Here is a 25182-nt window from a genome sequence, read left to right as displayed (position 1 = left end):
ACCTGTCACCTGATCTCGTTGCTATCCTGTTGGTGGGTACCATACTTGTGCTTGTCGTTGCTGAACGTAATTGAAATTATGGTTGTAGTTGATCTGCTGATTGTAGTTGATCTGCTGGTGGTAGTGTACTTGCTGCGGTGGATTTACCGGCTGCGGTTGGTTTACTTGCACCAGTAGCAGCAAGTGGTTTTCTACTCTCTCGCCTTGTATTCGCTCTGCTTGTCCGGCTCTATTTCTGTCGTTGCGCTGATGGCTTTGGATCTCTTGCAGCCTTGTCAATCGTTGGAAGGTGTCACTACCAGATCACCCATACTTACCTCTGACGCCAACCACTTGGAGGGAAGTGCTCTCGTCGATCGAGTTATTTTCAGCTGTGGGAATCTCCATCGTCGTAGATTTTGTGGCTTTACAGGTTAGTGTAAGCTCAAAATCGCGCAAGTTCGTGAAGCATCCAAGGCTGAAGTATCCTAAAGATAGGGTAGTGATCATTAGGCCGGAAAGCTATTGGTCTGAAAGTGCATCACTTGACCAAGCTTGCTGACTGCATGGCTACTTGCAAGGCTGAGTTAATGCTTGGCATCTCGAGGAAGGCTGAAATACGTCCCCTAGGTGCTTTCTTGTGGCTCCAACCTATTTCCTACAAAATCCTGCCATGACCGAGATTACACCTGGGCGGATCCAAAATGGTTATCCCGGACTTGCGAAACTGTTGGCACAAGATTTAAACGAATGGTCAGGAGTCTTCAAGCAGTTCGCTGAGCTCAACGTCCGCAACTTGCTGTATATGCAGGCTGAACTTCTTTGTTTAGAACAAGAACTCGAGGCTATCACTCATGTTGATGAGAATGGAAATGATCCGACCACGAAGAACTTCGCCAGAAGTGTATGGGAGATGAAGAAAGCGCCCAACAGCCCGCAGTGGGACAAGATCCTTGAGATCAGAAAGAAGCTAAGGGAATACAGTATGATCTAACTCTATCCCGCACTATTTGTTATACGACTCACACGTCTGCAGACGATTGTTTGCTCCAACAAGCCCGCGTTTCAAAGCTGGATCGAGCCCAAGTCTCCGATTCGAGATGGTTGAGATACTGGTTACAGCACAATGAAGGTGGTAGAGACTTCCTCAAAGGATGCGAACACCGGGCGTATGACGAATTGGAGCAGCCAGATCTTATCGTTGTGTCAAACAAGTCTTCTGATGACAAGTTCTTACAGTGGCTAGAGCTGAGCTTAGTACCTCGCCTTCCCAACATCATATACGATCTTCTCGTAGTAAGCTTCACGTCTGCAAGGAGATCTGTCATACTGACAAGTTTGTAATAGGAACCGATAGTCGGATCAGAGAGGCTAGTCAGTCGCATCAAGCTTGGAATCCTACGAAAAATCGCTCGAGCTCTGGTTATTGTATTGTCTGCCATCTTGCCATTTACAGCCATTGTCGCACTGTATTTCATAGAAAATCTTCGGCATAGGATCGCTATGATTGCTGTGTTCTCAGGAGTATTTGCCTTGGTCTTGACTATCTTCACGACGGCCCGTCCTGTTGAGATATTTGCAGCCACTGCGGCGTGAGTCTATTGTCTTGAGTACAGGTAACGTGGCTAACGAATCTAGGTTCACTTCGGTGCAGGTAGTTTTCGTCGGTGGAACTAGTATCGAAGGCGGGCAATGTCAGTGCGCTTCTTAGCAGCACTTTGAGCTTGATGAACCTACATGTGCAACAAGATACCGGATCCTTCCTCTCTCTGACGCACATCAATTACGTTTTTCTCAACGGTACACGATTGACGTGGTGGGCGACATTGCAGAGTACTTCGATGAAAGCCAGCCGCAAGAAGTCCAATCAGGCCCCTCACAGTTTACCGCAACAAAAGCCGAACCATTCTAAGTTCGTTTTGGCTCGGGTACGGAACATGTCGTCGTTGAAGTGCATCGTTTGAATGAACAAACCCATTCGTCACTGGCTTCGTTCCTGACCATCACTAGCCACACCACTGCGTACCTGCGTCGAACAAGATCCTCAGCACATAGACTTATTGTGGAGCAATTGCGGTATCCTTCCACTCACAGAATGACACGTCTCAAGGCTTATACAAGTCTGAAATCGGTCCCAGGAAAGGTACACACAAATACAGCCATAGGTTCCCACGTGCCAGAGACCTGACGATCCGATCCCGAACCACCCTAAGAAGGAGATAGTATCCTGTCTTCAGTGGGTCAAGAACTGATCCCTTAATTAACCCAATGTCGCCTCTCTTTGGTCAGTCATTCATTACGAACGATCTCCTGACAAAGGGGTACTCAAGACAAACTTGCGTTCAAATACTGAAAAGCATAGTGTAGTCTCGTCGTTGGGTAGTGTATCGACCACAATCAATCCAGCCTCACAGACGATGAGCGGTGACGGTACCTCCGTCATGAGTGCGATGACAAGTCTCGTGATCAAGTCAAAAGACACCAGAGCCACGTCATTCAGCGAAGGCGAAGTGAAGTCTGCCGCGTGCGGAACGAGAGACTTCGAGGCTGACTCCGTCTACCCGGATGATGACCCTGCTGCTGATTCTGATCTTCATCAGACCAGTCCCGTGGCACATGGTAGTGCGGCCTGAGTACACGGCTGTGTACCCCGTGGTAGCGCTTGCCAGAAAAACGGACTGTACGTTTGGAATTACCTCTTGACTAGTACATCGGGAGCGATACGATTGGACGGCGGTGAGCTTACTTTGTGATTATCGTGCAGCTATATGCGATAGCGTCTTGTCACCTTGTTGTAGCGTCGACACGTAGGTATCGCGAAATCTGGTACCTGAAAAAAGTAATCATAGATGTGTACATCGTGTAATCCGCGAGATACGTCAGTAGAGCGACAGCTTCCCTATTAAATCAGCATGTTGCGCACGGTTGTGATGTCTTTACACATACTACAAGTCCTGTCATCCATCATATCTCAATCAAAGCTCTTCCTTAACAGTGACTCTGGTCTCACTGTACCACCATAAACTCTTTGCGACACCGGCGTTAAGATGTACACAACAATTCTAGAATGGTTATGGGGTATCCCCAGCACAACGACCGACGGAAAAACATACGACGATCAAGGCATACCATACGTTCAACTCAACGAAGAATACGATTCAAATGTTGAGCGATCATGGACCAACGACCCAAAGAAGTTATATCTTTCTGCTTGCTTCGATCCAAAAGACGAAGTAAACGTAGCGAACGATTACAACATTGATGGTCTCTGTCCGGTAGTCAAAGAAACCAAGGGCGACGAATTTATATTGCGAGACGACAAGGGTCGATGGTATCTCTGGGATGCATGGGTTGGTGAGTTGATGAAGTTCAGAGATTGGTGGATCGAAGGCTTCACAACAAAGGAAGAGTTAGTGGAGAATCTTGTTTGCAATATGACCGAGGCGCAAGCGGACGTGGAATTCATCGAAAGAAAGCGTAGAGACAGTGTGGTAGACTAGTTGGACCCTGCAGATTGTAGTTGTCTTGAAGATCGGATCGAGAATGCAAAGTGGAGGTTGGGAGAAGGATTGTAGTCTAAACTTTAGCGACGTCGGGAGCCAATGAAGAATTGAGACCCTGACCCACCATTTTCTGCCCCATTTTCCTGGTCCGTGACTCCTCCGCTTTGGACTACCAGCGATAAAAGCGACGACTGAGTGATGATCGACGCCTGTCATGCCGATACCTGACTGAGACGCGTCTTACACAGAAGGGTTCCGCTAGCCTCAAATTTTCATTATCAAACAACAACATGCCTCAGTATCTCGTAAGGCTTGCGCAAGCACACGAGACTTTCCGGAAAGTCGAACTGCAAGCGCTAGCCGATATTGCAGGAGTGCCTCTACAGTTTGTAAAATATGAAGAAGATGTAAGTTCACGTTCCTTATCACGCATTCCTCCTTCCTCGCCTTCGTCCGTCATGTCTTCTCCACTGTTTGTTTTGGTCACGTCTCGGAAAAAGAAAAGCCAGTGTCGCGTCACGCTGTCCAAAAGCATACATTTCTGACGAACAAAGTCACCCTACTGCATTGTCGATCTGCCGTCAGACGCTGCGGCACGAAGAGTCATCGCACGGAGCATCCTAGCACAGGGCATATACGAGCTATGGGGCCAAGGATCAACATACGACGCCCTTCACGACTCCGTCCGCAGTCTGACCACGTCCTGGTGGCCCCAGTACATTACCGCATCTTTCCGCTTTACGATAGAAGGCTATCGAGGGAGTAGATCGAATGATGAACAGCGCGACATCATTGACAGCTTCTCGTACATGGCTTTCAAAGGGACACCACAGATGCGAAACCCAGATGTCGCGTTCCGTGTCTTCGAAGATTACGATCTTAATTGTAAAACCCCAAAGTACCTTTACTTTGGCCGCTTTATTGCCGAATCATGTCGCAATGAAGCCAAGAAGACGTTTGATCTCAAGAAAAGGCATTACATCAGCACTACATCCATGGACGCCGAGCTTACACTGTTGACGGCTAATATCGCACACGTGTCACCCGGGAAGTTGTTTTACGACCCTTTTATGGGCACGGGCGGCTTCCCGATAGCATGCGCTCACTTCGGAGCAGTGGTGTTTGGAAGTGACATCGACGGCCGCACCATCCGCGGCCTTGGAGGAAGCGCAAGGAGGGGACAGACTGGAAAATATGACGTGGTCGGCAACTTCAAGCAGTATGATATGGAGTCGAGTTATCTGGGCGCGTTCGTTTCTGATCTGACAAACACACCACTGAGAATACCGCCACCTGAGAAAGGCATTACGACAGGCTATCTCGATGGTATCGTCTGTGACCCACCTTACGGTATCCGAGAAGGACTCAAGGTTCTGGGATCCCGGCAAGCGCTTCTTGACGTCGAGAGGCAATCTCACCAAGACCAGTTCAAGGAGCCCGGATACATACCCCCGAAGCGGCCTTACTCCTTCACCGCGCTGCTCGATGACATACTAGCCTTTGCAGTCGCTACGCTAGTGGAAGATGGTCGAATCAGCATGTGGATGCCAACTGCGAATGACGAGGACATCGAGCTGATTATACCGTCACATCCCTGTCTCGAACTGACATCAGTCTGCGTCCAAGCCTTCAACAAGTGGTCACGCAGACTACTGACGTATCGACGGCGCCGTGATTCGGAGGTGCCTGAGGGTGCGCTTGAGATGGCTAAGAAAGAGTATGAGAAAGGCACCAGGGCAAGTGAGTTGAACGACTTCCGAAGAAAATATTTCCAGGGGTTCAAAGAGTTTGAGAGTATGAAGAAGGAGTTTGTTAGGATGAAGGTGGAGTCTAAAAGCAGTGGAGAGGCGCCTAGTACTGCAGAGGCGGCTAATGCTGTGAAGGAGGATGATACCAAAACATAGATACTGTGTGCCTTAGCTGCACACTCAAAAGCCATCATGACTAGATTTGCTCCAACATGAACGTATGATAACCACCGTCACTGACGGTCATAACTAAGGCCCTACTGGATCCTGTCGCGAGCTCACTTCTTCTCGTCTCGCTCAACTCTAGCCCCCCACTTCCCATTCTCTTTCTCCAAAATCATCTTCCTACTAAGTTTTGTAAATGTTAGTCGATCTTTGTTCTTCTCGAACCACGCTACACCTTTGGGAGTGTTCGACATAGCCAGCACATCCGACTCCGCAATCACAGTCATACCGGCCCCAACGGCAAGTATCCCAGCAAGCAACACTGGCCGCATACTGGATCTCGCGACCTTACTAAGCATGTGTTGTGGAAGGCGGTTGATGATAGGCACCGTCGGCGTCGGAGGCAGTAGAATAGGAGTAGATTCGATTGGAGTGTCGAACATGGTGTTAAATCGTCGAGGCTGCGCGCTGCGAGTGTAGGGCTTCATGACTGATACATGTCGTAGGAGACTTGATGGAAATGGCATGGTTCTGAGTTCTCTAACTCGTATGTCGGTCGCAGTGAGACTAGAGAAAGAAAGAGAGGAAGGGAAAAAGGTTTGAGTACAAAAGAGGAGGAGAATAGATGAGCATTGTGTGCTAGTATGTAGAAGGCTGCCGATGGTGAATACAGGCTGGAGCACCAGCTTCAACCGACTCGCTATAGTATTTTCACTTGGTAGATTTGATATGACAGTATAGTGACTGTAGTAACTGCGTACGCCTCAGAAAGCAGCTGTCTCCTGATGTGGTGTCAAAGCAATTAGTTGCAGGTATTTACAGACGTATCTTTAAGTACCCTTCTTCTGAACTCTATCCTGTACGTCTCCCAGCCAGCACATTTTGCCTTTCCATTCTAGCTCGAATCGTCGCCGGCCAATGTGCACCTTCTCCGAATCTAGTGTAATGCCAACAATAGCACATGGTCACAAAGTCGAAACATTTGCCATCATTCTCTACGAGACCGGCGTTGTGTGGAAGCCGGGTCTGCACAATAGCGTCAATGACGTCTCCGAACGTTACCCCTTTCTGGTTCTGCAATGTAAACTGAGGGTAGTATGGTTTACATCTCAAAGGTTCAGCGCAGCAGCTGTAAGTTTTCACTTTAAGAATCAAGTGCTGGAGTGGAGGTTGGGTGACGAACATTTTGCGCCATGTTGCACCAGGTCTCTGGAAGCATTCTTTGTAACAGTGGTTCAGCAGCTGGTAGCTGACACTCAATTGATCTGGGAGTCTTTGATTTGATTCGAAACGGATAATGGGACGGACGAGGAACTCTTTGAGCCATGGGTGTAGCTCCACACGATCCCATGGATCGCCTCTCCAATTTGACAGATGGACTCTTGGAACCGACCGACCAGACTTCTGAGGCTTGGCTTCCCATTCACGCGGGAGATAAGGCTGATCGATGACTATCACTGGGTCTGACTGAAGTGAGGATGGTGGGGTGGGCGCATTCCTGCTGCTTGGCAGGAACATCAACGCCTGGGTTTCTGGGGTATTAGAGATTAAGGAACGCCAGTCTCTGTTCACACAGGAGAGGCGGAACAAGTCGCAGTATTCAAGGCATGGATCGGTGACGATGCGGAGCACTATCTCGTGTGGAAGGTGTGGACGGTCAGGAAAGAACTTTTTAAGACTGGACATGGCTGGATGTAGTTGCCAGTCTTCGTTGACAGGGGTGTTCAAGATATACCACCACGGATTGCCCTGCTGTTTATGAGCAAACTTGGACGGTACCATGGAATCGCACTATTTCTAGTGGGTTCCAAATGGCCCCTCTGAGATCTTGTTGGACATCACACGACAGCGTCAGGGTTGTTGTATTGCACGGCTTTAACGGCGTCTAGAGCCTGACGAACACGATGCTGCTGGCCCCTACTTTCGTTGTTTGGCCTCTCCATTAGTCTCCTTCGCAGTGGTCTTGCCCTCGGACTTCTCCTTCTGCTTCTTTTCCGCCGCCCTTCTCTTCGCGCTCTCTTTCTCAAGGATCTCGATGGTCTTCTCGCTGCTCTCCCATAGCTTCTTCTGCAGCTGTTCATCATCGATCTCTTTCCTTGTCCAGATGGATCTCCTACATTCTTTGAGGAAGTATGCTCCTTCTCCCCGACCCCATTGTGCCTCCATAGCCGCGTACAAGAAGGTTTGTGCACCTTGGTCGGGGCTCTTCAGTACGAGCCACCACAGCGGCCACGTAAAGAGGTATATCGCCAGCCCCCACAGCGAGCCAAAAGTGAGGTATCGTCGCATACCTGGTGTTCGTGTCCAGCCCGGATCGACCATGATAACACGTGCGTTCATGGGCTTCTTGTCGGGTCGGACATAGTTTGTGAGATGCTTCTGGAAGGCTACGGCGAAGGTCATGAGGGCGAGTTTGGAGGTTGCGTATACGGTGGACGGGGTAAAGTCAAGCTGTCCAGGATCGCTCTTTCCGTCTTTCTTCGAGTTTGCATCAGCACCTGGCAGCTTTCCTCCCACGTATGCCGGACATGTACCGAAGATGATGCGGACGTCTCGGTCAGGAGGTTGAGCTCGAAGTGCGGGACTGAGTATACTCAACAAGTGGAAGTTGGCCATGTAGTTGAGTCCCCAAGTCGACTCCAGCCCATCTTCCGTCTGCGTTGGTTTCCCTCCTGATGGTGTCATTGTGTTCGCGCAGAGGATGATTGTGTCTAAGCGTCGCGGCGGTGCGTTGTCCACCCACTTAGTTGCAAACTGGCGTATGCTGTGTAGATTCTCAAGGTCAACGTGCTCGGCGGTGATAAGCTCATTGCCGGTTTGGGTTCGGAGGTCTTCGATGTAGTCGACGAAGAAGGGGTCGACGAGTGGTTGTCGAACCAGGAGAACGATCTGTGCACCACGAGTTGCCAGCTCCCTGACCACTTCAGCGCCTATGCCAGATGTTCCTCCCTGTCTGATTGTCAGCACACTTGTCTTGTGCCTCTATGAAGCAAAAGCTTACCGTTACCATAACCACCTTGGAATGCATATTCCTCTCCGATCCGTTGACCGCGCCATTGAAGTACCATTTCAAGACATACAGGACTGTACAAACAGAAACGAACTTCAGGACGGTCCAGCCGTACGGAATGGAGTCAAGACCCTGGTCAAAGGCCGTAGCGAGAATGTTAACCGGCATTTTGGTTGTTGGTGAGACGGCGTGACGGGAAGCGGAAGATGTGCAGGAACGCGGGTCGATGGTGGCTCGCTAAGGGGAGGGATCCACGTGGCGTCATAGCATGTGATTGCGCGTCGAAGATTGCCGCCTGGCTTCACCACCCAGATTTCACTCTTCACCGCAACTTCTTTGCATGGCGGCGTCGTTCCTTTCACCACCGGAAAACCTCAAACTTACGACGGCTTCTCTTTGCCAGACGCGTCACCATGACCGCTCCTGCTGCAACACCAACAACTGCGGATGAGCTCCACGAGGACGAGCTTCAAGATGAGGACCCCAATGTCTCAACAAAGCCTTTTGTCGAACAACGCGCTTTTGGACGTGGCCTCTGGAAGAATCCAATCAAGTTCGTGTCTTCAGCCCCAGAAGTTCAACCAACGACGACATCCACAAACGGCAAGACTATGGCGGAGAAGTACCTCGCGATAATGTTCCCGAACGGCCAGCCACAGCCGGAACCCGAAGCCTTTCCTCGATGCGGCATATGTGGTGAGCCTGTCAAAGAGACGGACCAGCGAATACACTACCTGAGCCCTGCACACCAAGCCGCACTACCACGAGCGCCCATACCCTCCGCAATTGATCGAACGAGAATGGGACTCAAGTATATGGAGAAGCACGGCTACGATGTCGATGCACGGCAAGGCTTGGGCACCAGTGGCCAGGGCATGCTCTTTCCGCTGGTACCCAAGGAGAAGCGAGACAAGCTAGGCTTGGGAATAGACAAGAAAGAGCACACCCAAAGAAAGGCATTGGGTGGCGCAAGCCGCGCAGACGTCAGAGAAGGCAGGCTCGACGCTGGCAAGGTGAGGAAACTGGCACAAGTCCAGAAGAAGAGAGACGACAAGCTGCAAAGGATGTTCTACGGCAACGACGAGGTTGAGAAGTATTTGGGACAGCTAGGCGGCTGACAACGATGACTGACGACTAATGATTAACATGTGGCATTTGCTCTTGACTTGTTCAGGAGGTCCAGAAGCGAGTTTGCGGCACTGCGCCCCAGCGCCATCTGTCGACGCTCTCCCTTCAAGCTACAAGCGGGCGACTATCAGGCACGACATCCGTCAGAAGGCCCTGTTTAACATTCTTAACCACATTGCGACTGCGCGCCATAGCCGAGATTTACATTTGCATAGCGCTGGCGTTGGCTTGGTTTACAATCTGAGATACCCATGGCTCGACAATCGAGCCCCTTACTTGAACACAACTTCTTCCACTCTGTCAAAGTATGAGTACATCATATCTACCTCGACTAGCAAATGTGAGCGCCACGATTATGTCAGACTGACCAGGTCTACTTCCGAATCTTGCAGACTTGCCGCTGCCCCACCATGATCCGTCCGAGAAGTCCGAACCAGAATTTTCACCCCGCCATACTTCTCTCGTCCAAGGCTAACAAGCTCAGCAAGACATGCCATGAGCAGTTCGCGACCTGAAACAATGCTCATTACTTTTCTCTTGATGAGTCGTCCAACTTGGCCTTCTTCCATCGAAAACAACCAAACATCGGTCGCTTAGCTCAGTTGGTTAGAGCGTGGTGCTAATAACGCCAAGGTCGCGAGTTCGACCCTCGTAGTGACCATTCTTTTTGTCATCGTGGGCTCCTGTTGTCTAGGACGACTTGCCAGCGACGTTGTAGCTTTTTGCTGCATGAAACGGGGCCAAACAGTGGACTTCTGAGCGGACTTCAAAACTGTACCCATGTACAGGCTCACGCGCATTGTTCTAGTGGCCACTCAACCACTGGAAACACTGCGAACGACTACTTGTTCTTTGCTCTAAGTTTCAGTCTTTTCATTGGTAGAATGCTAGGAGTTCTTGTTCCCGACTGGAGCAAACTCGTCGTAGCGAGTACCCACACCTAAACAACGGACCAACGGACTGATACACCGTGGCCAGTACCCACCCGCAAACATTTTGCTCGACCGAGAACACCGCCAACTCAATTCCCCCCGAATCCCTCAACTTCAAGTATTCTCTTTACGGAAAATTAGTCATCAATCAGCTTCATCATCGCTTGGTGTAGCGATTTCCCGTCTCCTTGGTGTAGTTGGTTATCACGTGGGTCTCATATCATCACATATGACTACTATTATAGTAGATATCCCAAGGCCGCCAGTTCGAGTCTGGCAGGGGACATTGTTTTTGCCTTCTGGTTGCAGGCGATGGGTGTGACACACTGCTGGTGATGACGACGCTTTTTTTAGACTGTCCTGCTTCAGCAGAAAGTTCGTACAGTGAGAGTGCTACGGCAGTGGACGTCTTCATTTTTGGCTTTCCAATCTCTCCTTCGTGAGCAAGAAAATTGGATATTGAATGCAGTTAGGGGCTTCGTAACCAGCAACAACGGTAACATTCTACCTCCTACAGCAGCCGTATCGCCGTCTCTACTAGCAATACGTTCCCAGAGCACCCAGCTTCTTTCATGTGTTATTCAACGCATCAACGTTGACACATTTGTCGGAGCTCGAGTACACCACATGTTGACCTTCATCGTCACTATCACGATGCCTATCTGACCCAATCACGAGCGAGAGACCACATGTCTGAGGCCGATGATACCCGTGACACTGAATGTACGAAACGTGTGGCAAGCGATTCATCCTAGCTCAATGTAGATCTTTTTGGCGAGGCTGCAGAATTGAAGGATACATAGATGAGTGAAACGGTGAGATAGAGCATTTGCGATACGACGTGGTCGTGCATAAGAGGTGTCTAATCACAATATTCGCCATAAAGCTATCCGTATCCACACTCGATTACCGGACGACTGACTTCGAGAACATACCACAACCGATGCTAGTACATCGCTAGACCCAGCATTCATAGCTAGATGGCCACTTCACCCTTGAGTACCTGTTTGATCGTCTCATCCACAATTTCCACCGCATTGTATTTCGCGTAGTCCTTTTTAACGGCACCAAGTCTCTCACTATGGTTTGTTAGCTTTATAGCTTGTCGTCCGGCCTTGGAGCAAGAGGAGGAAAAAGAACGTACTGATATGTTGCATTACCCATCATCTTATCGAAAGACTCAGTCAGGAGTTCGGCAGTCACCTGAGGTAAAGCATTGTATATGCCAAAGCCTTTGTAGTTAATGAGAGCTCCGGTATGCAATTTGTCCTGTCCAATTCCAGAGATAATCATAGGCACACCAGCACGGAGTGATTGTTGAACAGTGCCGTATCCGCCATTCGTAACTAGCACAGTTACCTTGTTTGATGTTAGCAACAATGAACGCGAGCCCCACTTTTGCCACAGGTATACATACGTAAGGCAGAGCCAGGTCCAGAGGAATGAACTTTGCAACTCTAGCATTCTCTGGGATCTCGAAGTCAAGCGTTTCGACATCCGACGTAACCAACGTAGCAATGACGAACACATCATCTCTACCACCGAATGCTTCCAAAGCTGGTTTGATAAGCGCACTCGTATCGAAGACCACACTGCTGGAAGACACAGCAACAATCTTCTTTCCAGCTGCCTTTGCTTCAAGCACATCGTTCCACCACTCCGGGAGCGTGTGGTCTGCGATCCCCACGGATACGGGTGCACCCATGAACTTAAGGTTCGGTCGCCAGTCACTGCGTTCATATTCGAAGGCCGGAACGCCGTATTGAAGAAATATATCTGACCCAGAACTCGCCATCTCGTTAAAGCCTGGCACATCTCTCGTCGCATTCATCTGCCGGAGCATGGCATTAGCAGCCTCATTGACAGGAGTATCGATAGGATGATCCCTGTTCTGGGCCTGTTGCGCTTCAAAATGGATCCTCTTACTCTCTGGACTTGTATCTGGGTGCTTTCCCGAACGAAAAGGGAACGTATCGTTACTAGCCGCCACATATGGCGCCAGACCTATAGCAATCGCTGCGTCAGGACGAATGCCAGGTGCGCCGTAGGCGACAGGGTATGAGCCACCGAACGTGAAGTCGAAGATGTAAATCATCTTCTCTTTCTCGCCGTATTGGTCACGGAACTCTTGGAAGGTTCGTTGCAGTGTGCGGTAATGTCTAGGAATGGTCTTGATGAAGATAGCTGTCGTAGCAAAGACTTCGAGCTCGTTGCCTTGCAGACTGACGAATGTTGCTAGGTCTTCGTCGGACAGGATGAAGTTTCCCTGACCTTCGATGGGGATATATGTTGCGCCCATTGCTTCAATAGTGTCTTTGAAGTCTGGCCCAGTGATGAAGTTTACGGGGTAGCCGAGTGAAATGAGACCTTCGGTGATCGTCGTGATCTTTTCCATGTGGCTGAAGGCGGGGGTTGCCGCCATGATGATGGGTGGTTTTCCGGTCGTTGGAGCTTGACGCGTAACACTTGCGGACGGTGTCTGCAACGCTTGAAGAGCATAGTTGTAAAAGTTTGAGAGGTTGCCGAGTTGGAAGTAGAACACCGCAAATAGTAGTGGCACAAGGCCTGCAACGTACAATGACCTTTGCGCCATGATCTTTTTACTGAGAGCTCGATAGCAACCGGCTCATGTGAAAAGAAAACGACTTGAGGAGGGGGAGGGTGTTCAAGATCATGTACACTTGTACGCCTCTTGTTGTCAGCTTACGTCCACAGGTAGCACATCGCGTTGGCAATTAGGCCTCCAGGATATTGGCCGCACTATCTTACTCCATAGAGACCCGCTCAGGCAATCTCTTCAAGAAAGCTACTGCATCCTAAAGTTCAGCCTTGCTGCCGGTGTGAGCGTAGACTTGTTGTCGCATCGCTCTGAGCCAATAAGCAATCCCCGCAACGGCGCGTCATCATCGGTGGGCGTACCAATGCTTCTTAGTTCTTACATCCTTTATCCAAGGAATTGCACGGCCTTTTCCCTACCTAGGCATTGGGTGTCTCAGAACGAGTCGCGTTAGGCGCTGATAGAATTAGACTGAGATATATGGCGGCGCAAATCCTGAGCTGTAAGCAAGTCTGTGCCTAGCCAGAGACGAACATTGATGAGAGTTTCTGGTTTAGCTTTCAAACGACGCGCCTTCCTTCGCGATACGTCCGTGCACGATGAGGTCACTTCATTCATTGGGCAGGAGCGCTCCGAAGATATTGTCAAATACCATGAATTGGTTTCCGATTGAACGGATTCATACATTTATGTAGAGAAATTAAAGCAACGCTATGCAAGTCCCAAAAGTGTCTTCATGACTGGAAAACGCTCGGTCTATAGACTCGCCCGCTCACCCCCAAGTTTCTTCCCTGTAACCCCCGAGAACCACGCATCCAATGCATCACACGTCCCCTTCCCTTCCTCCAGCTTAACGACAACACCGACATACCCGTCCGGCCTGACAACAACGACGCCTCCCCTCTCCTCGTCAAGCCCCATCTTAGCATGTGCCGCAGCCTTCGCATCCGGCACCCTCTGGTCCCAGACGTCGTCCGCATAAACATGGTCAGCATAGCGGTTAAATGGCTGAGGCAACTGCTCATCGATGTGAATACTTGAGCGGGGCTGCGAAAAGACAAGAGCCAGAGAAAGGAAATCGGTATGTGGGTTGTGTTTTTCGTGGTAGCGATCCTTCTCCTTGAGGTCGCGGTGGAGGAACGTGCTGAAGAAGGATGTTGGGGATGACATCTGTGTTGCTAGGTCTTTGAGTGCTGTTGCGCTCTTGTCCAAGGCACCGCCGAAGATGAACATGCGATAGGAGCCGTTCATGGGAATTTCTTGTTCCAGATGTACGACGTTGGCGTCTACGACACGTGTGACGGTTGCCGGTGTCATGATTCTGCCTGTTCGTTGGGTTGTGCCCTTTTCGTACGACAGGATGAGGGGGTGCTGTGCGGGGTGTTCTGGGCCCCAGTTTACCATGTTGGGTTTATATGCTACGCCATAACCACTGGTGAATTCGCAGCTGGCTTTGAATGTCTTGATGAACTCATTGTCTTCGGCGGCTTCTTTTGCTGATGCACCAGCGACTTCACCAGCTGAGGGTATCCGGGCGGAGAAGAGCTTTGCGTATCGGGCGTCAAAGTCGAGGAGAGTCTCAGCAATGAGTTTGCGTTCGGATTCGTATGTCGACAGAAGGGATCGTGGTGCCCAGCCGCTCTCTACGTGGTGAATTTTCCATGCAAAGTTTACTGCATCTAAGAAGGCTGTGTTCATACCCTGGCCAGCCTTGGGGCTGTGGGTATGGCAGGCATCACCACCCATGAAGACCCGCTCGTCGAGTGTGTAGCGCTCAGCAATACCTTGTCCAATCGGATAGACCGAGTACCATTCCACGCGATCCCAGGAGATGGTGTATGGTTCGAAAATCTTTTTGGCACGCGCTTGAACGTCTTCTGCAGTAGCCTGCTTCCGTGGGTCCCAGTCTTTATCTGTAGAAGATGCGACTTGAATGTACAAGCGGACCATGTTGTTCTCGCGTGGGATGATCATAATGGAGCCGTTGTCTGAGTGGATTGTGCATTTCATCTGCACTGAGATCAGTATTCAGTAGAAAAACAGATTAGTGAATCAAACATACCTTGATGTCTGGAAAGTTCGTTCTGACAACTCCATCCATGACACCCCAAACATGTGCAATAGGATCTTTGTAGATCATCTTGACACCCAGCTGGTCCCTTACAAAACTCCTTGCTCCCTCACCACTGAACAAGTACTTTGCGCGTACAGTCTCCTCCATTGTGCCATCAACATGCGCCAGGTTGACCTCAACAGGATATGTCGGATCCTTGCCATCATTCTTGAACCCCTTGATCGTCCAGGGTCTCTGGATACCACTGCCGTTCTTCTCAATATCCGAAATGAACGTCCGCTCAATCAAGCCCTGGTGGAGAAGCGTAGTAAAAGGGTACCGTGCATCGATGAACTTGGGACAACTAGCCCAAGTACCTGTCCTGTGAATGCCCTTCTGCGCCGGGTCCCAAAAAGCCACCTCGTAAACCTTTGCAGGTTCGTACTCCATAATCTTGCGCTTGAGGCCCATATTCCGGAGTAGATCCAAGGAACGCGGCTGGATTCCGTCCGCCCGTCCAGTGGCGGTCGGTTCCGGTCGATTGTCGATATGCTTGATCTTGTAACCCCATCTCGCCAGGCACGTTGAAAGACAAAGGCCAACAGGTCCTGCGCCAACGATAACGACGTCGTAGTTTTCCACCGCCATTGCTATTACTTCAATCCAGTGGGATTCTCAAGCAGGATATAGATGAGACGGGAGCGAATCCGGGAATACGGAAAGGGCCCCACACTCGATGATCGATGTCAAGGAATACCTTCGCTCTCAGCTGCACCGAGATATTGGTATACCTCTGTTGTATAGGAAAGCAAGGCTAGAAGTGTGTTTAAAAGTTATGAAGTATATTAATCAAACCACTAAAAACAACGACCCCAGCCGACTCTTTAAGAGACGATCAATTGACGACGCCATCAGTCACGGACCAAGGCTAGTGTCGGCCACCATACGGCCGCGTGTAGTCATGGCAAGACAACTCGGGAGTGTAGTGCGCGCCGGCAACGAAATCGGATGCGAGAGAGGCCCAGGGCCTGGGGACTGGTACATGCTTCTAGCGTGGCCGAACAAGCATGCCGTCATGTTGCGGGGAGTGTGACCAGGCGTAGGCGGAACTGCAGCGCGGCATTTTGGTGCCAAGACGACAACAGCGCCTTTCCTTGTCCGGGTCAAGCGTGGCTACATGGGGGTTAGTGGCAATCAATGGACGCGCGCCAAACTCGGAGCAGCCATCCTTGGAGTGATCCTGCGATGATTGTGTGCATCGTGAAAGACTCCACTTTCCGAGTAAATTTACCGCATCTTCTCCCGTAGAGGTTTTGGTCGTCAGCAGGATTCTTGCTTCTTTCTGGCTTTCGTACGAGGTGTTGTGAGCTGCCAATGAGCATGGCGGTAGTAGGTCCGAATGGAGATCTGAATTAAAGATAAGACAACATGTGTAAGAAGAGTACGCTTGCGATTACCGAAGATGCTTTCCGGGTAGTCTTTGTCCTCGATGTAGGCGCAAGACGTCTTAGCTCCTTCTGAAATTATGTTACTATTGATGGAACATGATGCAAGACTGGATACTGAAATACACCGCGAAACCACAAAATTTTTCCGTCGAATATCTGAAATGCGCCGTCAAGTTACCAAAATATACCGTAAGGTTGGGCGTGGTCAGCATCAACATGCAATGCAAGTCTTGATTTGCCTATGTCTTCAGATTCACTCTGCACCGAAACATCACCAAGTGGACGAGCTTGTCCAGATATGAACACATCTGTTCGGTTTTACCATCATCTCAAGTCAAGATCAATCGAATGCATTCCTTGAAGTCACTACCACAGCGCAAGTCGCTTACGACTTGCCCAGGCGAACTTAGCCGTGTATTCGTACAGCCATGTATGTATATATATGTAATAATACCAGAACCCAGACGCCAGCGCCAGACACACAAAGCCGACTAAGCTCTGCATGTGTTCCAAGCCATGCCGCATAAACGCTGAAGCCCAGACACGGCCAAACATGCTCATGATGCGACGATCGCTCAAGTCAATCTTTTGCCTCCACATGCTTCAATCGAAGCCGGGTCCCGGCAATGCCCCGCAAGCTGTTGCAGCATTGTGTGGCAGCCAGCGAGCTCTTCCCGCCTTATCGCTCTCTCTCCAATAGTCTTCGTTCCGAGATAGAAGTGCATCCCTCAAGATACAACCATTTTCTCAAGTTGAGCAGCCATCCTCTCCTCTTCCTTCTTTGCCCTCGCCGCCTCAGTCTCCTTCCTCATAGTCTCCAAATTCCACGCGTCTCCATCGTCCTCATCATCACTATCCGCATCGCTGTCTTGTGCCCAGTCGCCCTTTTCGAACATAGCACGACCAGTGGCATCCTTGAGTTTCTTGGCCTCTTCCTCGGCTTGTTTCTTGTCGATACGTTCTTTCTTCCATTTGGCGAATGTCTCGGGCGTGACCGGTGTGAGATTGCCGGTGAGCTTGTGGCGTTCGGACTCGAGGAAGTCTTCGAGGGTGAGGGTGTTGAGCGGGGAGTTGGCCATCAAGGCCTTCTCGGCGGCGCGCTGTTCCTTGGTCTTGATGACGAAACTAGAAAAGTGTTAGTACAGATGTGCACATGCTGTGTGGCGAAAGAAGCAAAAACACGTACCCAGGTGGTAGAGAGTGCTTGTACATGCACTTGTCGCCTAGAATCCAAGTCAGCGTATATTTCGAATGCATTTTGTTGTTCAAGCTTACCTCCGTTGGGACACACCCAGAACCAACCATACTTCTGATCCTCGATAGCTTGGATGAAGTACTTGCACACTTTATCCGTCGTCGTCTTCGGGTTGCCGTGCTTGCTTAGAACGACCTGTCGCAGCTTGTCTTCATCCCAATCATCCATGTTATCCTTCTTCCGCCGCTCCTCCTCGGCCTCCTTGTCTTCATCTCTGGTGTCGGTGTACAAACTCCTCTTCTCGGTCTTGCGCTCGATATTCAGATCATGGCTAAACTTGCACTTCTTGCCCTTTTCGCAGTTTCCTTTCTTGAAAAACTGGCACAAGACAGTCTTGGGGTCGGTTCCGAAAGGCACCTTTTGGATTTGTACGGGCTTGAAGAGTTCGGCGGTTTCCTTGCGGGCTGCCTCTGCCGCCGCCTTGTCCTTCTCACGCTGCGCCTTCTCTGCCGCCTTGCGCTTCTCGTCAGGCGTGCCTCCCGATGCAGTGGTCGCTTTGAGCTGGGCAATCTGTTTCTGGGCGGCTCCTCCCTTCTTGTTTTTCATACCAAAGGTCTTGTCTACGGCGACCTTCTTCACCTTGGGCTGCTCGCCCTTGCCTTTGGGTGGCATCTTGGCTTAGTGTATATGGGCGGTGTTGAAATGACAGTGGGGAGTGCGTTTTGGGGTGTTCAAACAATCCGGGCGCCCTGGATGGTCGAATTTGGGTGCCTGGCGGGGGATATGGTACCTGCGCTGTGTGTGTCAAAGTGAGAATGACGCTGTGTGGGGTGGAATTTCGAGTGGCGGAGCATGTTGCGCTAGAGCCAGCCCTACCTTCGCCGACATTCCCGAAGCTTCAAGGTGGCCTTCACATGCACCCCAATAGTCAATCACTGCGCATCCAATACCGTCGCGACACTCCCGTCTTTTGACTTCCTCTGTCGCATCTAGCTTCCGTAAGCTCTTGGCAATTTCGTCTCGTCAATTGGATTTACTAACAACTCCGCAGCGCACTCGAAGCATCACACCCTATTACCTAGCTACAACTGACGCGCCGTCACACTCAAGATGATTACCGACAGCCAACTTTACTCGCTCGCGATCTTCCTCGGAAGCGCTGCTATGCTGCTCATCGTTCTATACCATTTCCTCGAGGTCAACTCAGACGATCACAAGGTTGAGGAGAAGCCTAAGGCTGCGGCTGGCAAGGTCAAGGCGTAAGAGTTGTGCTATGTATACGTCTTACTGAAGGACACTTGGGCAAGAATGTTGTTGCATGGGAACGGGCTGTGTGAGGGACCAAGGATATCAATTGCGAATCAGGGAGATGCCCGTCAAATGGGAGCATGGAGTTCTGGCGTACGCAATATGGCGAACTAACCGCTGACGGATTTCAAAATGTTTGAATTAACTAAACTATGGCATATCTGGGCATGGAGAAACATTTCCGACCACCCCTTTGCGCCTTGTTCTTACCATGGGTATACGCGTACTTGTACAGAATTATCAAATGCGCAAGCAAGATGAGCCTCACATCGAATTCTTAGCCCTCAGTCCTCAACATCTACCAGCTCCTCCTCCATTTCATCGGTTTCAATAAAGCCTCGTCGACGCTTATCGTTCGCGAGTGTTACACCTCCACGATCCATCCCGGGTCCACCAATACGCCTCTTAAGAGACACGAGTCTACCATATGCATCGTGGGCTTCTTGCTCCACTGTACGCTTGGGTGGACGTCCGCGACCGCGACCGCTAGCTATAGGTGCTTGTGGCAACATGCTCAGTGCTTCTATGCGTGCGGGGTCGACAGTGATGCGTGGGGTGACCTGTCGTCCTTGTGCATCGCTGAGATATGCCTCAGAATCGTGCGAGTCTGCAATTAAGAGTGTTAGAGTAGATCTTCTCTTCAGTCACAACCATTTCACGCCGCTAACTATCTTCCTTACCAGAGAGACCAGCGGCCGGCCCATCACCAAGCTGCCACGATAGCGGACTAATGTGGGCTTGCTGTATATGATCACGCCAGTTGCTCTCTAGGTCGAAGGAATGCGGCTGATAGCGTTCAATGCTCATGTTCGTCATATGATCGTAGTTGGTGACCTCTTTTCCGCAATCGTCCCACAAGCATTCCAAAGTATTGTTAACTGTCTCCTTGCGATGTACCTTATAAATATGCTTCTGAAGCGTCTCTAAATTATGTAGATCAGCCTGGCAATTTTGCCACTTGCATTTATACGACTGGTATCGTGGAAGACCGTTCGCAACACTTGGTGATCTTGAACTAATCTGAATTGGTTCGTTGCGCAGAGCGCTTGGCTGCGTCGGTTGCTTCTTGCGAGGACCGGTATGACCATTCGTTGACGGTTGAGCTTGCGCAGCAGGAGAGCCATGAATGGCTTTCCGCCATCCAACTGGACGGCCCTTCTTTTTTGGCAGTGGTTTGCCATCAAGTCCATACTCTGTGGCTGACCGGAAAGCTTGATACCCAACGCCAGCGGCACCAGAGGTGGGACGAGGCACACTTGAACTCATAGAAGCGGGACTGCTTGGGCGTTTGGGTGTTGCTGGTGCACCGTCAGGAAAAGAGTGTCGTGGAGGACGACCGCGGCGCTTCTGCTTAAACGGATTGATAGCTTCAGGTAAAGCTTGGGCCTTGTGCGCCCCACCTTCACCGCCAATGGCGTTAGGCGGAGCGCGGGTGCGCGACTCGTCCTCGTCGTCTGAAGCATCCTCTTCATCGTCAGCATCCTCGGTCAAGGCTTGAACACCGTCTTTGAAATATCCTGGCGGAGGTCTTCCTGGGTCGATGACGTCCCATTTGATTGTACTGAGATCTGAATCGAACCCTATTTGTGGTAACGTAGTCCTCAAACCATCTAGATGTTGATTCAAGCTGCGCTCTAACGGATGCCTTCCACAAGCGAGAAGCACGTCTCGTGCTATTGTGGCAGGGTTGTAAGTGTTGCGACGAAGCGCTTTCTTTCTGTCTAATGGCTCAACAAGAGTCACATAACGAAGTTGTTCGGTAGAAGTCTGCATTGGCTGGGGTGCAGGTGATTGAGGCTGATAGGAAGGAGTATTTGCGATGGGAAAGTTTGGTGTAGAAGGCACCTCGTCGACGGCCATAGTGTCTTGGAGACGAGGGTATGGAGATGCGTATGCATCTGAGTTTATCCTCTTTTGCGGCGGCCCCATGTCCTCGTCTTCTGATAACTGAGTCAGGTCGACCAGATCACTCAGATTACGCTTTCGTGCTGCTTCTTCTTTGTTTGCTGGCTTCCTTAGCTCGGATCTGATTGGCACCATCTCCGCGACAGGTGCAGGTGCAGGTGCAGGCGACGCGCTCCCTGGAAAAGACGGGTGAGAGCTTCCATTCGCTGGTGAGGGAGCTGCGGGTGCGTGTTGTGGGCTTGGCGCGACAGAAGTCGCAACGTCCTTCTTCATGACGGCAGGTGGGACCGGTGGTCTCTGGACAGGAACTGGTGCAGGCTGTGCAGATTTGCGGGATACTGAATTCACATCTGGTACCGCTGTAAGTAAGCTCTTCGCGAAGACAGCGCGGTCTAGCTTCAAACCCATCTTCTCTAGTTGTTCGCATAGTTCGATGTAAGAAGGGTTGCTGTTCAATAGACTCAATATCTGGCCAGGTTCGACTTGGTGGGCGACATTCAGAGTGTTGAGATATGCCGCTGCTGCGCTCGCCAGATGAGCCTTCTTCTCAGGCGGCCAGACCGTGTTGCCAGTTGGTCGAGTGATACTGCTGTTTGGCTGTACTTGTTTGATAGGGACAGCTTGAGCTATGGCAGGAGTCGCTGGCTTTGAGATACTCGCATTCACCTTTTGCTTGGGTGTCGCCTTTTTATTCGAGTTCGTGACTTGTGGAGCGGAGGCTTGAGAAACTTGTACCGGTTGCAGAGTGGCAGATTGAGGTGCGGGCCTATCGTCCACGGTAGGAGATCTGGGCGCTCTCGCCCTACGTTCTTCTTCCCAGATTTTGGCTAGAAGTGCTGGGTCTTTACTATTCAGCTCTCTCATCTTAGCCATCATTGCTCGAATCTCACTCTCCAGTGCTTCAGCAGGGCCACCGGAGTCGCTAGACGTCGCAGGTGCCGCTTCCGGAGCACCCGCTTGCTGCTCTTGGGCTTTCTTTCCTTTCGACTTTGGCTGTGACTGGCGTAATCTGGCCTCCTCTTTCTTTTGCTCCTCTACTTGACACGCCTCCTCCGCAATCTTCTCTTCTTCTGCACGTGCTGCATCTTCAATCACCTTTTGTGCGGCCTGCTTCCGCTGGTATTCTGGCCATGGATCGTAAACTGCCATTGGGTCCACTGTGGTAGTGCCCTGGACACTGTGAGTGTCTGCCATGCTAGCAGACAGTGCAGGCGCAGGAGGCGCAATCGCGGAAGGCATTTGCGCCTTGCCGTAGTTATAAGCCGTCGATAGTGTGGCGTTCTGAGAGTTACGCGAGGTTTCCACACCGGCAGGTTGTCGAGCGCTGTAGTCGTCATACTGTTGGCTCGTTGTAGCAGACATACCCGCGCTTCGCGTATTACTAACAGGCGCGGTGTTGTACTGAGGTTGGGCTGGGCTGGCAGTTCGCTGTTGTTGCGAATTATATATCGTTTGGGTTCTCTGCGAAGGGTAACCTGCCACATTGGCTGGTGATGGTAAACCCCGAGTTGCTGGCTGCGCGCGGTTGTTGTTGACACTGTGTGGTCGCGCTTGCGATTGCTCGTAGACGGCATGGGGTTGTTGCGCCTGCACTAGGGGCGAGTGCGAGCTGCCGGCGGCATAGCGGCTGGTGTGCGAGGAGGCGGTGTTGATCGCGGTGGTTCCGGGTTGGGCGTTCGTAGGCGCAGCGTTATTCGTATACGGCGTCGAGTTACTCATACTACGCAGGACTTCGGCGGCGCCTCTAGTTGTCTCTCGTGTCCCTCCATAGTTGCTATTACCCCATTGGTTATCTTGTGCCGTGCCGTATCCACTATTGTGATTCGCATACGATTGAGGCTCATAGGACATATAGTCCTGTGCCTGAGTCGTCGGTGGCTGTTTGTACTGGTGGGCGGGTTGCGCGATATTGTTCGCGGCAGATGCTGTATGATATGCTGCGTATTGTTGCGCCGAACTTTGTTGATACGAGTGGCTGTACGGCTTGTAGTTGTTCGAGGACATGTTGGCGTCTGCTAAAAGCCTGGAGGCCTTTCTGCAGCCTTTACACGGGTGGGGTTGGACAACTGCATGGAGACTGTGGTTCGCGTGAAGGAGCGGGAGATGTCTTGGGCGCGGGGTCTTGGTTGGGTATAGATGGTGATAGTTCAACACTCTGAAATCTTATACACCGACTAGACGACTGCGCGCAACATATGCGCCGTCGTTCGAGAAATCAGTTTTAGCGACGCGTCCTGCATGACGTCTCGGCGAATGCGGTCCACGATGCGGACGCGACTTCCTGGCCGGACCTTTCGGAATCGGCAAAACACTTCTTCCGACCACGCTAGCGAAGCGAACCCGCCCCAGCAAAGGCACATCTCACAACTCCAATTTTTGCGATCGCGACACGAACTTTGTCTACTAACCCGACAACCCGCCAATTCCACAGCAAAAATGACCAAGGTCCAGTCAATGGTCGCGAGCTCTCGCCGCAAATCGCGAAAGGCACACTTCAGTGCGCCGAGTAGTGTGCGTCGGGTCATCATGAGCGTATGAAGAGACTTGGAACATTGCAGGAGACATGTTCTAACAACCTTCAGGCGCCTTTGAGTAAGGAGCTCCGCGAGAAGCACGGAGTGCGCAGCATTCCCATCCGCAAGGACGTGAGTATCCAGATCTTCTCCCCAGTGCTATCGTGTGCTGACTTTTCCCAGGACGAGATCACCGTTGTCCGCGGCTCCAACAAGGGACGTGAGGGCAAGGTCTCCTCCGTCTACCGCCTCAAGTACTGCCTCCACGTCAACGGCAGTGCGTACCCCTCTATCCTCACATATCGACAGGTATACTAAGTCACAACACAGTCGTCCGCGAGAAGAGCAACGGCCAGTCCGTTCCCATCCCCATCGCTCCCTCCAAGGTCGTCATCACCAAGCTCAAGCTCGACAAGGACCGTGAGCAAATCCTGGAGCGCAAGAGCGCCGGCCGCGAGGAGAAGAAGAAGCAGAGGGAGGCATAAGCGTATCAACGCTTTCCTTGGTTGACGACACACACCACGACGATGAGGGACATCGACACGAGCATCCCCGTCCGTAGTGGATGAAATGCATATCATGGGTTCACGGTCTGGGCATGCGATACGCGCATGGAAAAGCAGGGCGTTATACCGGCTTCTAGCTCGAACAATGGACTTGCCGTCATGCGGCCCCGTCGAAGTTTTCTGTTCGAAATGATACCACGATGGATTGGAGTTTGGCAACGAATGAGATTTGTTACTCCAGCCGTCGCCGTGATACCATGCACGTGAGGTCCTTTTTGCCCACGCTAGAATATCTACTCACCAACCCCATTAATGGTTGAAGTGAGCTATACGACTAGCGGAGAATAATGCCAGACGACAATAGTCGTTGCTCGCCTGCAGACCGTCTTCGAGATTCTTCGATGAAGGAGATGGTTTGATGGTGAGACACATTCCCATACTTACACAACCAGTTTGTCTACATGATGTAGTACAGCTGTCACATCGAATGCCTGGCCTTGGACCAGGCTGTACCTATGTTTGACGAACTGTAGCGTACCGCACAATTGCGATGCCTTCATGATGGTTTTTCCGTGTGACCATGCCCATGGGTTCACGATTCCTTGAGATCCCGACTCCCGGGTTGTCGGAACCGTCTAGACGTTCAATCACGACTACGGAGCCGTAGTCACAAGAGCTTAGTATAAGCTCTCGACCTGTCTCTTGAAGAGGATTCAGCTATTATGTAGCAATACAATCTATATGTACCCAGTCTTCGTTAGCCTCTTCCTTTTTTGCTTTTCCTACAACTTCAACCGTAGCTTGACCCATTCTGGACCCTCCACTGGTTCCTTCGTGCCATCAACCTACATCTCTAGTGTATCCGACAGACCCGTGGTGGCGTGGCTCACACTTGCTATTGTTTCGGCTACTGCATATCGCCACTGCTGTCGTGTACCTACTTCGCGTTGAAGCGAAGGACGACCAAGTGGAGAGGAAGGGTCGACGTCTGCGGGACTAATCGATAAGACTTCGCGACGGTGTTGAGTCCGTGTTTGACGTTACCAGCTACTGCGAGGTGTGGGGACGAATCGGAGGGTGGAGAGAGGAAGACAGATATCGTGCTAGCAAATGGTGGCTGGGGGCTGGATTGAAGTAGCGGATACGTGGCAGGTGGATTAGAAAAGGCATGCAAGTTGAAGACGAAGGATGGATACTACAACCGCTGGGAGAGCCGGCTCCGTGTGGTTGGG

General features: G+C 51.0%; 13 protein-coding genes and 2 non-coding genes across 15 annotated transcripts; 7 read left to right on the top strand and 8 right to left on the bottom strand.

Annotated features, from left to right (window-relative positions):
* Positions 1 to 21: 21 nt before the first annotated feature.
* On the bottom strand, positions 22 to 387 carry CC77DRAFT_1060187 (hypothetical protein; the record flags this gene model as incomplete). The annotated part of the gene is made up of 2 exons (XM_018528317.1): positions 22 to 263; positions 318 to 387. The coding sequence occupies 2 exons, from the start codon at positions 385 to 387 to the stop codon at positions 22 to 24; spliced, it is 312 nt and encodes a 103-aa protein (XP_018387722.1).
* Positions 388 to 617: 230 nt separating this feature from the next.
* Positions 618 to 1969, top strand: CC77DRAFT_795293 (hypothetical protein). Its single transcript, XM_018533226.1, has 4 exons — positions 618 to 962; positions 1016 to 1272; positions 1327 to 1571; positions 1618 to 1969. The coding sequence occupies exons 1-4, from the start codon at positions 653 to 655 to the stop codon at positions 1688 to 1690; spliced, it is 885 nt and encodes a 294-aa protein (XP_018387721.1). The 5' UTR covers positions 618 to 652; the 3' UTR covers positions 1691 to 1969.
* Positions 1970 to 2819: 850 nt separating this feature from the next.
* On the top strand, positions 2820 to 3655 carry CC77DRAFT_794993 (hypothetical protein). The gene is made up of 2 exons (XM_018533225.1): positions 2820 to 3547; positions 3607 to 3655. Exon 1 carries the CDS (start codon positions 3027 to 3029, stop codon positions 3477 to 3479), a length of 453 nt encoding a protein of 150 aa, XP_018387720.1. The 5' UTR covers positions 2820 to 3026; the 3' UTR covers positions 3480 to 3547; positions 3607 to 3655.
* On the top strand, positions 3647 to 5459 carry CC77DRAFT_960332 (tRNA guanosine-2'-O-methyltransferase). Its single transcript, XM_018535602.1, has 2 exons — positions 3647 to 3889; positions 4037 to 5459. The coding sequence occupies exons 1-2, from the start codon at positions 3773 to 3775 to the stop codon at positions 5384 to 5386; spliced, it is 1467 nt and encodes a 488-aa protein (XP_018387719.1). The 5' UTR covers positions 3647 to 3772; the 3' UTR covers positions 5387 to 5459.
* A 485-nt stretch (positions 5460 to 5944) lies between these two features.
* Positions 5945 to 7304, bottom strand: CC77DRAFT_794908 (hypothetical protein). Its single transcript, XM_018533224.1, has one exon. The coding sequence runs from the start codon at positions 7175 to 7177 to the stop codon at positions 6248 to 6250; it is 930 nt and encodes a 309-aa protein (XP_018387718.1). The 5' UTR covers positions 7178 to 7304; the 3' UTR covers positions 5945 to 6247.
* An 8-nt stretch (positions 7305 to 7312) lies between these two features.
* CC77DRAFT_1030213 (oxidoreductase-like protein) lies at positions 7313 to 8573 on the bottom strand (the record flags this gene model as incomplete). Its single annotated transcript, XM_018526573.1, has 2 exons — positions 7313 to 8344; positions 8397 to 8573. The coding sequence occupies 2 exons, from the start codon at positions 8571 to 8573 to the stop codon at positions 7313 to 7315; spliced, it is 1209 nt and encodes a 402-aa protein (XP_018387717.1).
* A 245-nt stretch (positions 8574 to 8818) lies between these two features.
* CC77DRAFT_932748 (hypothetical protein) lies at positions 8819 to 9523 on the top strand (the record flags this gene model as incomplete). The annotated part of the gene is made up of 1 exon (XM_018534273.1): positions 8819 to 9523. The coding sequence occupies one exon, from the start codon at positions 8819 to 8821 to the stop codon at positions 9521 to 9523; it is 705 nt and encodes a 234-aa protein (XP_018387716.1).
* Positions 9524 to 10120: 597 nt separating this feature from the next.
* CC77DRAFT_t30 lies at positions 10121 to 10194 on the top strand. Its single transcript has one exon. It is a non-coding gene; the product is annotated as a tRNA-Ile (tRNA).
* A 453-nt stretch (positions 10195 to 10647) lies between these two features.
* Positions 10648 to 10751, top strand: CC77DRAFT_t31. Its single transcript has one exon. It is a non-coding gene; the product is annotated as a tRNA-Met (tRNA).
* Positions 10752 to 11243: 492 nt separating this feature from the next.
* On the bottom strand, positions 11244 to 13526 carry CC77DRAFT_1019301 (UDP-Glycosyltransferase/glycogen phosphorylase). The gene is made up of 3 exons (XM_018524807.1): positions 11883 to 13526; positions 11610 to 11824; positions 11244 to 11544 (listed from the first exon to the last, which is right to left on the bottom strand). Exons 1-3 carry the CDS (start codon positions 13056 to 13058, stop codon positions 11442 to 11444), a joined length of 1494 nt encoding a protein of 497 aa, XP_018387715.1. The 5' UTR covers positions 13059 to 13526; the 3' UTR covers positions 11244 to 11441.
* A 141-nt stretch (positions 13527 to 13667) lies between these two features.
* On the bottom strand, positions 13668 to 16157 carry CC77DRAFT_1049185 (phenol 2-monooxygenase). Its single transcript, XM_018527566.1, has 2 exons — positions 15085 to 16157; positions 13668 to 15032 (listed from the first exon to the last, which is right to left on the bottom strand). Exons 1-2 carry the CDS (start codon positions 15721 to 15723, stop codon positions 13779 to 13781), a joined length of 1893 nt encoding a protein of 630 aa, XP_018387714.1. The 5' UTR covers positions 15724 to 16157; the 3' UTR covers positions 13668 to 13778.
* A 700-nt stretch (positions 16158 to 16857) lies between these two features.
* CC77DRAFT_794862 (hypothetical protein) lies at positions 16858 to 17249 on the bottom strand. Its single transcript, XM_018533223.1, has one exon. The coding sequence runs from the start codon at positions 17121 to 17123 to the stop codon at positions 16890 to 16892; it is 234 nt and encodes a 77-aa protein (XP_018387713.1). The 5' UTR covers positions 17124 to 17249; the 3' UTR covers positions 16858 to 16889.
* On the bottom strand, positions 16867 to 18562 carry CC77DRAFT_960320 (hypothetical protein). The gene is made up of 3 exons (XM_018535601.1): positions 17799 to 18562; positions 17710 to 17746; positions 16867 to 17648 (listed from the first exon to the last, which is right to left on the bottom strand). Exons 1-3 carry the CDS (start codon positions 18388 to 18390, stop codon positions 17252 to 17254), a joined length of 1026 nt encoding a protein of 341 aa, XP_018387712.1. The 5' UTR covers positions 18391 to 18562; the 3' UTR covers positions 16867 to 17251.
* Positions 18563 to 19310: 748 nt separating this feature from the next.
* CC77DRAFT_1039651 (hypothetical protein) lies at positions 19311 to 23175 on the bottom strand (the record flags this gene model as incomplete). The annotated part of the gene is made up of 2 exons (XM_018527164.1): positions 19695 to 23175; positions 19311 to 19633 (listed from the first exon to the last, which is right to left on the bottom strand). Exons 1-2 carry the CDS (start codon positions 22933 to 22935, stop codon positions 19311 to 19313), a joined length of 3564 nt encoding a protein of 1187 aa, XP_018387711.1. The 5' UTR covers positions 22936 to 23175.
* Positions 23176 to 23367: 192 nt separating this feature from the next.
* On the top strand, positions 23368 to 23929 carry CC77DRAFT_932848 (ribosomal protein L24; the record flags this gene model as incomplete). Its single annotated transcript, XM_018534284.1, has 4 exons — positions 23368 to 23463; positions 23514 to 23576; positions 23628 to 23721; positions 23775 to 23929. The coding sequence occupies 4 exons, from the start codon at positions 23368 to 23370 to the stop codon at positions 23927 to 23929; spliced, it is 408 nt and encodes a 135-aa protein (XP_018387710.1).
* Positions 23930 to 25182: the final 1253 nt, after the last annotated feature.

The sequence above is a fragment of the Alternaria alternata genome (genome assembly GCF_001642055.1).
Source record: "Alternaria alternata strain SRC1lrK2f unplaced genomic scaffold CC77scaffold_7, whole genome shotgun sequence".
Taxonomy (NCBI): domain Eukaryota; kingdom Fungi; phylum Ascomycota; class Dothideomycetes; order Pleosporales; family Pleosporaceae; genus Alternaria; species Alternaria alternata.
Note: the sequence above shows the minus strand (reverse complement) of the source record. Positions and strands in the feature narration are given on the sequence as shown.